This window comes from Palaemon carinicauda, chromosome 12 (assembly GCF_036898095.1).
Source record: "Palaemon carinicauda isolate YSFRI2023 chromosome 12, ASM3689809v2, whole genome shotgun sequence".
NCBI lineage: Eukaryota > Metazoa > Arthropoda > Malacostraca > Decapoda > Palaemonidae > Palaemon > Palaemon carinicauda.
The window spans coordinates 156,069,303-156,081,802 of record NC_090736.1 but is presented as its reverse complement, the minus strand read 5'-3'; the positions used below and the strand labels follow the sequence as shown (position 1 = coordinate 156,081,802).

The 12,500-nt window shown below is 33.8% G+C and overlaps 2 protein-coding genes across 2 annotated transcripts in view; both read left to right on the top strand.

Annotated features, from left to right (window-relative positions):
• Nucleotides 1-2,071, top strand: part of LOC137650698 (aldo-keto reductase family 1 member B1-like) — a 23,838-nt gene extending 21,767 nt beyond the window's left edge. The window contains exons 9-10 of the mRNA XM_068383862.1: nt 1-61; nt 1,988-2,071. The exon at nt 1-61 is cut by the window's left edge and continues 31 nt beyond it. Of these exons, the coding sequence (XP_068239963.1) occupies nt 1-61; nt 1,988-2,018 (92 nt within the window). The 3' untranslated portion in view covers nt 2,019-2,071. The remainder of the gene's footprint in view (nt 62-1,987) is intronic.
• A 9,592-nt stretch (nt 2,072-11,663) lies between these two features.
• LOC137651153 (probable methyltransferase-like protein 24) overlaps nt 11,664-12,500 on the top strand; it is a 951-nt gene continuing 114 nt past the window's right edge. Inside the window, exon 1 of the mRNA XM_068384291.1 lies at nt 11,664-12,500. This exon is cut by the window's right edge and continues 114 nt beyond it. Coding sequence (XP_068240392.1) covers nt 11,664-12,500 — 837 coding nt within the window.

Sequence of the window (12,500 nt, the reverse complement as noted above, 5' to 3'; positions counted from 1 at the left end):
TGGCGGCGCTGAAGTCACTAGATCGAGGGGAAGAGGGAAGAACCTTTGCAGTCTTACCAGGGTAAGATGACCTCTGATAAGGTTTTCATTAGGAGGTCTTGATTACAACTATATGTTTTTTGCTTTAAATGTTGAGCTTATGCAGGAGCATACACACAAGTGTATATATATATATATATATATATATATATATATATATATATATATATATATATATATATATATATATATATATATATACATATATATATATATATATATATATATATATATATATATATATATATGAATATATATGCATATATATTGTATATATACAATATACGTAGTTATGCTCACACACACACACACACACACACACACACACATATATATATATATATATATATATATATATATATATATATATATATATATATATACATACATACGACCTCGGGATCAGAGCCCCAGGCGAAATCACACAAAGACAAGAGCTTGGGTCCGGCCGGGAATCGAACCCTGGTCGGCAAGCTTGTATAGACAGTGACTAAGCCACTTGGCCACGAAGAAAGATACATCTATAATCAACCCAGAAGCCTAAAAACATTTGTTTCATAACTCGAGTACGAAAAGGTTTGACACCTGGAATGGATAAAACTGTACGCTACCTTCAAAGGCCTGCCATAAATTCCGCAAATGTGGAGTACCACTAAAGGGTATATTCACCAAACATCTGCCAAAATGTTCAGTTATGGAGTCTGGTAAATTTCCGGAATTGTGGACTAAGGGGATTAAGAAGGGCCTATGTATCCGTAGCTACCGTTCTATTCTCGTGGCCAATTTTACTCTTAATTCCTATCTCAATTACATCCCACTAACCAGGACACTATGATTCCTAAGTTAAGAAAGGGTCAAATTGCGTACTCTACCTAATTGTTATATTCTGAGTTTAAGTCACATTTGCAGTACAACAATAGAAATTTAATAAAATGTAGTCTGGGCCCTCTCAACAACAATTTGGTTTTATCAGTCAGAGATTTCTCTCCATGAATTATATATTCCTAAAACCAATTTCATCCAAGAGAAATTGTTGCAGTTTTTACATCCAATGAGCAGAAGTTTTAACGAGCTTGCAGCCGTTAGGAAAATCTTTCAATCTTTGACGATTGTTCCTCCGAAGCGTTGAGATGTTACACCACCTTTTTCTTATTCACCTCATTTATTGGTTTGTTATACTTATTCTTATTCCTCGAGAAAAATGGTATAGGCATCTCCTGGTGACCTGATAATTATTCTCTTTTTACCCATCCGTTGAAGAGAAATGTAACTTAACTCCGATATTTCATAATGATAATAATCATATATTAATAACGCTAATAATTAGAATAGAAACTATAACACATATGTTAATAGATAAACTAATGATTTTTATTATTAAGATCAAATATGAATTCCTCAATCATTATTTTCCTTGCATTTGACATCAATTATTATATACATGAATATTCATGCTTTTTCTACATTTTTGATACAGAACCCTTAAAAATTTAAATGGTGCTAGCCTTTAAGAGAAAGAATAATTAGATTATAATGGCAAAGAAATTATATAATACTTATTTCGATTTATTATTATGAATTTCAATTTGAAGGTTTCTTTAATAAATTCATGAAATGTTTACCAGATGAAATCCTTAAATAAATAAGGTCCAATGACTGATTTATTCATGAGAAAGGATAGAAAGTGATCTAGTTGTACAAAGGAAATTTCTTGATTTCACTGGTTATGAAAAGTCAATAGACGTCTCCTTTCAAAATAATAGACGCTTGATTATGCAAACTAAAAAAAGAAAAAGAAATAAACTTTGAAAGACATCTCTCGTAAATTAAATTCTTCATTTTCTACAAAACTGTAAATATGTCAGAGGCAAAAAATCTATGATTCTCCAAAATATTTATGGTGAAGGAAATTCAAACTTATTACTAATGGTTACTATCACCTTTACAGGTTCGAAGATCACCCAGAATGCCCTTGGTGAGGTATGCTTCTGTACCATCTTCACATAATTGTAAAATAAAAACATTCTAAATAAATTACATCATTCCTTAAGAACAAAAATAATTTGTTCTTTAATTCTCACCTAAATCACCTTAGGATTAAACGCGAACAAAATTGTGTAAGAGCTAGGGATTATAAGTAATAGAGTAAAATTGTGAATATCATCTTTTTCAATAAGGAAGGTAGCAGTTGTCGCTTTATCAACAGTACCTTATAAGGAGAGAATTGATATGAAGTTAGAAATTCCCTTGAAGGGGATTTGAATATTATCCTCAAACCTGGAGACACTACAGAACTCCTGACTCTGTCAAAAAGGTTATTTTGTTGGTCTGTCAAAATGGTAATATTACTAAGACATTAAAAAACCCATTGGAAACGTCCCTATCTCGCAATCTCTTGGATGGGAGTTCAAGCCCCGTATAAGTTGGATAGTTTCTAGTAGTATCTGCCACCTCACTGTCCTTGTTGGTTAGGGAAGGGGTGTTTGAAGGAGCCTAAATGTCTACCTGCTGAGTCACCAGCAGATATTATAAGGCCCTCCCTGTTCCTATCTTGATGGAGAAGGGCCTTGGGCGTTGATTGTACACCTACACGATCAGTCACTAGGTCATTGTCGTGGCGCCAGCATCTGCCACTCATGTGTGACCTTTAAACATTCTAGACCTTTATATCTATGGATAAATACGGTAGATGGTGATAGCCAGCATTTAAAGTGTTCCAATTATTTCACCTTGTCCCAAAGAAGTCTTATACTGTAATTTGATACCACTCATAACTAAGATAACACCAAAATCTTGATTTTCATCTTGTCAATTCTTTAGATCGAGATATTCGGTTTATTGATGGTGCATATTGATCTCTGCTTAAAAAAAAAAAAAAAAAAAAAAAAAAAAAAAAAAACAGTGATTTTATTGTTTCTTTCTAAAAGAAAAAAAAAAATAGCAGAAACCTCACACGCTTCGAAGTGACAACATATCCATGCCAGGACTCCCCACTGCTGGGAGGAAGAACACTGGCAACTAGTACAACACATAAACATACGCTACAGAGGTCTAAGCGATTTCAGGCAGGGCTACCCCAAAGCCAAAGAAAAGTCCTTCAATAGAAGGCAACTGTGGTTACCCCATACAAATCAGGAAAACCACGTTAATAGAAGGAGGTTATTTTATTATTTCCTTACTGATCAACGACTGAAATTCTACTTTGCATTACTACCTTATGATGACTTGTGTTGTTTATAGGTACTAAGTTTACCACTCCGATAGTTGTAGGAAAATGTACCTCATGTTATATGGTCCTGTTAAAATGTTGGGTTAGCAGCTTTCATATATTCTTTTAACTACTTTAGAGACCTGTTTAGTGACCATATAACTTCTTCTTTGTCTTCATCTTTTTCTCACTAGCCAAAACAAATATGGTCATTGAATTGGAGGTACAGGGAACGAGAAGGAGAGGGAGACCAAAGCGAAGGTGGATGGACTGTATCAAGGATGGCCTTCGATCAAAGGGATTAACAGGGGTGGGGAACCCTTTTTTGGATGAAGGCCATCTTGCAATTCCTCAATGCTCCTTAAGGCCGCATAGAATTTTATTGGTTATTTTATCCTCCAAGTAATTTATTAGTAATCTAAAGAAAGAGTGACAGGTTTATGAAAATTTAAAGCATTACAATTTCAAATACTTAAATCAAGTACTTTTTGTACAAGTAATAAGTAAATTAATTATATTGAAAACTGAATTTTAAAATATTTCATTCAAGTTTGGGTAGTTTTCAAACTACCGTAAGTTGTATTGAAGTAATAAATAAGATAATATTAATCTTTTGGAAAAGATAGCTTATAAATATCAACAATATAACCTTTTCAAATATTTTATATTGGCAAGTAGGTACTTTTTTAAACAATCACATCTCATAAAAATGCAACATCCCAGTAAAAAATTGTATCTGTTTAAACAAACTTAGCTGTTTTCATTGAAAAAAAAAAAAATCAATCATTTGCTTTCTTTAAGATGTTCAATAAATCCCTAGTTTTTTCCATCATAGCTGGAACACCATCAGTGCATAACTTATGATAATAAGGAAGTAAAATTTAGTCCTCCTTTGTGACATTGCTTATTGAAGTTGTTAAAATGTATGTACCTCTTGTCTTTGCGTTAAGGTTACTTAAGGGAAGCTATTTTTCATACAATCGAAACTCATCAGTAAAAGCACAAATAAAATATTTTTAAGCCAAAAATCTGGAACCTGTTGACTCATCTAAAACTAACATAGATCACAGTGAGGAGATGGACAAAACAGGAACTCTCTCGTCCATCATACGTTAAATCACTCACTCACGACAACTAGTAGTTTTTCCTTGTCAGCTACAACACCTGTTGCAGATGACAATAAAAAACTGCTGGTTGTATTAAGTTAGGATTCATTGAATTCAAGGAAAATTGCTTCCATTCTCTGCGAGGTACATCACTGAACACAACTTTCCTATTGTCTGTGTGTACATATTTGTATGTGTGTACATACAGTAGAATGGTTCCAAACCCACAATATTCAGTGTCAAAGCAGAAATATACTACACATACTGTACATATATCAAAGGCCGTAGAAGGCCGCACTTGATGGTCCACAAGGCCATATGCGGCCTTAAGGCCGCAGGTTCCCCATCCCTGGATTAACCGGTGATGAAGTGTGGGACAGAGGTAGATGGAGAAAGCTGACCAGAAACATCGACCCCACACAGAAGTGGGAAAAGATGCAGACAAAGAAGTTAGATGGTCACTAAACACTTAGTTCTCTAAAGTAGTTAAATAAAAAATTATGAAAGCTGCTAAACCAGCATTTTAAACAGTTCTTATACATATGTTGTTTAAAATGCGACATCGTATGGGCATTGTGTATTATAAAGTACCCTGGAAACATTTTCCCTCCCAAGGATTCCATATCCTTCAACAACAGCTCATCACTTAAGGATCTAATTAATCTGTATTTCAACATTAATTACATTTATTTGGAAGCGAGTTTGGTAGCAGTTGATACTTCTTTTGGAGAGAGAGAGAGAGAGAGAGAGAGAGAGAGAGAGAGAGAGAGAGAGAGAGAGAGAGAGAGAGAGAGAGAGAGATCTAATTGGCAGCGATGTCCTTATAGTTATTTTGCTTGTTTGGTAGTAACTGATACTTATTTTGGAGAGAGAGAGAGAGAGAGAGAGAGAGAGAGAGAGAGAGAGAGAGAGAGAGAGAGAGTTGGATTTTATTTTGTTGATTAAGTTTAATTGTATAGCATACAAGACCCATGTATATATTTTGTCCAAGGAGAATATCTCATATGACCTCATTTATGAATTTAAAAGCAAATAAATCTTACTATTTAACTGGAAATAAAGTATAGATTAAAAGAATACGAAAAAGAATACAGGAGTAAATAGTGAAAACTCATTAACTTGTGATTTACAAAAAAAAAAAAAAAAAAAAAAAAAAAAAAAAAAAAAAAAAAAACAAGCTTTACACAATTTATATCAGATCACGCATTGAGTACTAGAATATGTCTTGGAACTGCAAAGACAACTGGTTAAATTAAGTTAGGCTAACTTTAGCAAGGTGGAATTTCTATCACTCCAAATCATATCCGTTCGCGCACAATCATGACTAAATCCAATGCCTACCACTGTTTGTGATCATCTTCAGGAAATTAAATGTGAGCCAGATTGTATGTTTTATTCTTCTTCAGCTTATTATGTGGTAGAAATTTATTATCATTCATTAATGAGGAAATATATTGTTTCTAAGGAGAGAAATAGAATACGGTATAATGAATTATGAATGTGTTTAAAAAGAGATAGCTTTGTAATGACGAATAGTCTAGCAAGAAAGAAATTTGCTGATCATTTATCTAATAAGATACATTTAACTGGGAATTAAGACATGAAATTTCCGATGAAATTAATTCAATATTTTTATCAATAAATATAGGCTCTTAACTCTTTAGATAGCACTGACATACGATAAAAATTGAAGAGATCTTTTGCCTACCAAATTACCTCTCAGATCTAATTAGGTTACCCATAACAATGTTTTCGTTTTCTGTAAAATCCACTAGCTTCCTTAAAAGAAAACGTTGATAGCGCATACTCACTTGGTTAACAGCTCCAGTTTGTAATAACTATTCATGAATTTTTCAGTTTTTTATTATTATCATTACTAGTGTCTTTAGTTACTTAATGTATGATTATATATCTATTTAATACAGTTATCAAAAATTTGTATTATCTTATTGCCTCTTACAGATATCATTTGAAATTAAGTAAACAATCACCCAAATGCTTAACTTTTAACTACTCCCAAATCACTGTCCGTTCATATGACCGCAAAGAAGGCTCATCAACAGTATTTTGGACATCGTACCATTAAATACTAACACCATTTTATAATTAGTGAACTTGTCTCATATATTTCTCCACTTGATTTATAGTGATTAACCTCACATAAGTCACAATGACTTACAAACTCAAAACAAATAACATCAATAGCTTCAATCATGAACCTTGGTAAAGCAGAATCCTCCAATTAATTCGGAAATTTATTGAAACAGTATCTCGTGAATAATCCCAGCATGAACTGTAGGTAATTAACATTGCCTAGCTCATTTATAAACAATGAATTACTAGTACCATGAGGTCACTCATGAAGATTAGCTAACTAGCATATCGCAAATAATGCATTTGTTCTTAATTTCACAGCTCCTGTTTGTTACCCACGCTCTTTGAGGTCACGCATGAAGATTAGCTAACTAGCATATTACTAATGATGTAAAATCAATCTTAATTTCTCAGTTACTGTTTGTTACCCATGCTCTTTTAGGTCACTCATGAAGATTAGCTAACTAGCATATCACGAATCTTGTAATTAGCATATTAGGAATTATGTTAAACAATTCTTAATTTCAAAGTTCCTGTTTGTTACCTATGCTCTTTGAAGTGACTCATGGAGATTAGCTAACTAGCATATCACAAATTATGTAAAATTGTTCTTAATTTCATAATTCCTGTTTGATACCAATGCTCTTTGAGGTCACTCGTGAAGATTAGCTAACTAGCATATCACGAATTATGTAAAATCATTCTTAATTTCCTAGTTCCTGTTTGATACCTATTCTCTTTGAGGTCACTCTTAAAGATTAGTTAATTAGCATATCACAAATGATGTAAAATCATTCTTAGTTTTATAGTTAATGTTTGTTACCTATGATCTTTGAAGTCACTCATGAAGATTGGCTAACTAGCATATCATGAATTATGTAAAATCATTCTTCATTTAATCTTATTTTATTCGTTGCTCATACTGTGTCAATCTTATAACGTACAGAATCTATTAATTAACCTTCGGATAAATTATTGTTTTTTTATGGACGTATTTCGATAGTTTCTGAAACACCAGTTAGATAAATGATTCTAGTGTTAAATTCTCCTTAAAAAGACAGAGAGAGAGAGAGAGAGAGAGAGAGAGAGAGAGAGAGAGAGAGAGAGAGAGAGAGAGATCTGAATGTAAAATAATGTCAATATTTAATTTTATTTTTCACCATCACCTTTTTATCCGATTTTCATTGGCACTGATATCATTGGATAACAGATCTTCGATATCTATATTTCTTTATCTCATTTTATATATATATACATATGTTTAATTATATAAAATACATATAAGTATATGTGTATATATATATATATATATATATATATATATATATATATATATATATATATATATATATATATATATATATAAGTGTGTTTGCATATATATCAACATATATACAGTATATATATATATATATATATATATATATATATATATATATATATATATATATATATACATATATATATATATATATATATATATATATATATATATATATATATATATATGTATATATATATATATATATATATATATATATATATATATATATATATATATATCCATCCATATACCAAGGCACTTCCCCCAATTTTGGGGGGTAGCCGACATCAACAAGAAACAAAACAAAAAAGGGGACCTCTACTCTCTACGTTCCTCCAGCCTAACCAGGGACTCAGCCGAGTTCAGCTGGTACTACTAGGGTGCCACAGCCCAACCTCCCACATTTTCCACCACAGATGAAGCTTCATACGGCTGAGTCCCCTACTGCTGCTACCTCCGCGGTCATCTAAGGCACCGGAGGAAGCAGCAGGGCCTACCGGAACTGCGTCACAATCGCTCGCCATTCATTCCTATTTCTAGCACGCTCTCTTGCCTCTCTCACATCTATCCTCCTACCACCCAGAGCTTTCTTCACACCATCCATCCACCCAAACCTTGGCCTTCCTCTTGTACTTCTCCCATCAACTCTTGCATTCATCACCTTCTTTAGCAGACAGCCACTTTCCATTCTCTCAACATGGCCAAACCACCTCAACACATTCATATCCACTCTAGCCGCTAACTCATTTCTTACACCCGTTCTCACCCTCACCACTTCGTTCCTAACCCTATCTACTCGAGATACACCAGCCATACTCCTCAGACACTTCATCTCAAACACATTCAATTTCTGTCCCTCCATCACTTTCATTCCCCACAACTCCGATCCATACATCACAGTTGGTACAATCACTTTCTCATATAGAACTCTCTTTACATTCATGCCCAACCCTCTATTTTTTACTACTCCCTTAACTGCCCCCAACACTTTGCAACCTTCATTAACTCTCTGACGTACATCTGCTTCCACTCCACCATTTGCTGCAACAACAGACCCCAAGTACTTAAACTGATCCACCTCCTCAAGTAACTCTCCATTCAACATAACATTCAACCTTGCACCACCTTCCCTTCTCGTACATCTCATAACCTTACTCTTACCCACATTAACTCTCAACTTCCTTCTCTCACACACCCCTCCAAATTCTGTCACTAGTCGGTCAAGCTTCTCTTCTGTGTCTGCTACCAGTACAGTATCATCCGCAAACAACAACTGATTTACCTCCCATTCATGATCATTCTCGTCTACCAGTTTTAATCCTCGTCCAAGCACTCGAGCATTCACCTCTCTCACCACTCCATCAACATACAAGTTAAACAACCACGGTGACATCACACATCCCTGTCTCATCCCCACTCTCACTGGAAACCAATCGCTCACTTCATTTCCTATTCTAACACATGCTTTACTACCTTTGTAGAAACTTTTCACTGCTTGCAACAACCTTCCACCAACTCCATATAACCTCATCACATTCCACATTGCTTCCCTATCAACTCTATCATATGCTTTCTCCAGATCCATAAACGCAACATACACCTCCTTACCTTTTGCTAAATATTTCTCGCATATCTGCCTAACTGTAAAAATCTGATTCATACAACCCCTACCTCTTCTAAAACCACCCTGTACTTCCAAGATTGCATTCTCTGTTTTATCCTTAATCCTATTAATCAGTACTCTACCATACACTTTTCCAACTACACTCAACAAACTAATACCTCTTGAATTACAACACTCATGCACATCTCCCTTACCCTTATATAGTGGTACAATACATGCACAAACCCAATCTACTGGTACCATTGACAACACAAAACACATATTAAACAATCTCACCAACCATTCAAGTACAGTCACACCCCCTTCCTTCAACATCTCAGCTTTCACACCATCCATACCAGATGCTTTTCCTACTCTCGTTTCATCTAGTGCTCTCCTCACTTCCTCTATTGTAATCTCTCTCTCATTCTCATCTCCCATCACTGGCACCTCAACACCTGGAACAGCAATTATATCTGCCTACCTATTATCCTCAACATTCAGCAAACTTTCAAAATATTCCGCCCACCTTTTCCTTCATATATATATATGAATAAAGATCAACATATAGTTTATTTATATATATATATATATATATATATATATATATATATATATATATATATATATATATATATATATATATATATATATACAGTATATATATATAAATATTTATTTATTTATATATATGTTTGTGTGTGTGTCTGTGTATGTGTGTATGTCTGTATGCATGCACACGTACACATATTGCATATGCTCAAACGCATATAACAATAAAATACAGACACACATACACACACACACACACACACACACACATATATATATATATATATATATATATATATATATATATATATATATATATATATATATGCGTGCGTGTGAGTGTGTGTTTATTTGTATATTTATAGTCTATCCTAAAGATAGAAATTCCGTCTACCACCATCTTCCAACCCAAGTAAATATTACACCGATCTTTCCGCATTGTGATATCAGGGAAGAATGAATTCAGCTTAAATTTTCCTGTATCTCATAAAAATAAAAATAAAACAACAACAGCTGACGTAAGACGTGTTCCTTGTTCTTGCGTAGAGACTCATTGAAGATAGATGTTCAATTATTGTTCTATGACTTTTGGTGATTATTTCGTCTTGGATTTGTTGCGTGGTTGTGATGGCAATGTGGATTTCGTGTTTATTTTGAAGATCATCGAGAATGGAGCGCGTGTTTTTAAGATTGTCCTTATGTGGTGTTTGATCAAGAAGAGTTTTATTGTGGAATTACTCTTGTTTTTAAGATTTTCATTTATATGTGGTGTTTGTTCCAGAAGTTATATAAAGAAAATAATTACGTGGTTTTAAGATTATGACTGATATGTGATGTTTGTTCCAGAAGAGTTATATTGAGAAAATAATCTCGTGTTTTTAAGATTATCACTGGTATGTGGGCTTTGTCCAAGAAGAGTTATGTAGAGAAAATAATCTCGTGTTTTTAAGATTGTCACTAATATGGAGTGTTTGTTCCAGAAGTTATATAAAGAAAATAATTACGTGTTTTTAAGAATATGTCTAATATGTGGTGTTTAAACAAGAAGAGTTTTATTGAGAAAATAATCTTGTGTTTTTAAGACTGTCACTAATATGTGATGTTTGTCCAAGAAGAGTTATATTGAGAAAATAATCTTATGTTTTTAAGAATGTTACTAATATGTGGTGTTTGATTAAGAAGAGTTATATTTAGAAAGTTATTATAAGTCAAGCCATTTAACTTTTGTCGTATATGTGAAATCATTATGAACAGCTGATTATCTGGTTATTTTTACTATGGAAGAAAATCTTATAGGTGTATTATTCAAACGAATTGTTAGATATAATGAGTTAAGGGAAACATTTCTAAAAAGTTTTTGAACTTTATTTTCCATAAAACTCATGACGTGATGGTGTATCTAAATCAATCCTTATAAGGAAAAAATATATAAAATATCCTTTTTTTTTCATTCTAAAATGTTTTTGAACGTTACTCTCCCTTAAACTCATTAAGTGAGGATGTATCTAATTCATCCCTTATAAGGAAAACATATCTAAAATATCTTTTTTTAATTCTAAAATGTTTCTGAACATTATTCACCGTTAAACACATTGGATGATGATGTATCTAATTCATTCCTTATGAGGAAAACATTTCAAATAATATTTTTCCAAATTTTTTTCAACATCAAAATCATAACGTGATTACGTATTTACTTAATTTCTCATAACGACGCCCATTAGAATATCTCAAGAAATGATCTTCAGGCTATTGGTGCCCTTTGGAAAATTCCTCAGAAGGAAAAGTTCCTTATTATTCCTTTTCCTCATTGTGAATTGTATCTTATTACGGGATGCAAATCAAGCAACCAACCACTCTAGTGCAGGAGATGATCCTGAAGTACCTAGTGGCGAGTACCTACTGAAGGAGGAATTTGTATCTGCCGTAGCGCGCCTTCATCGCCATCTCAGCACCGTCAGGAGTCATTGCCAGCGTATGACGAGAATGGGAGGCCTCGTGACCTGCAGTGACTGTCAAAAATGCATAATAGACGGTGGGAAACTCCTCTGTCTCGACCAAGACGTACGCCCAGTGCCAGGATCGTGCCACGCCCTTAGCTTTGGGATCGGGTACGACTTGAGTTTCGAAAGGGCTCTCGTGCAGTACGGATGCCAGGTAACAGCCTTTGACCCAACGAGTGTAAATCTAACAGACATGGTTCATCCGGGTAATATACAAGCTATTCGAGTAGGACTCGATGAGAGGGATCATGAATTCGTTCAGAATTTCACTGATCTTCAACATAAAAAGACCGAACAGCATAAAATGTCCTATAAGAGATATCAATCTATAATCGATTTGTTGGACTATCCGGATATTCAGCTGCTGAAAATTGACATAGAAGGATCTGAATGGAAGGTATTTTCTGATATCCTTAGCTCTGTTGAAGGCCGGAATTTACTGGAGAATATCCGCCAGATATTATTAGAAGTGCATTTGGATTTCCTAACGTCTGGAGACGATATAGAATTGATATACAGTTACGTAATGCAGGCAACGGAAGTGTTCGAAACTTTAGAGAAACTAGGATTT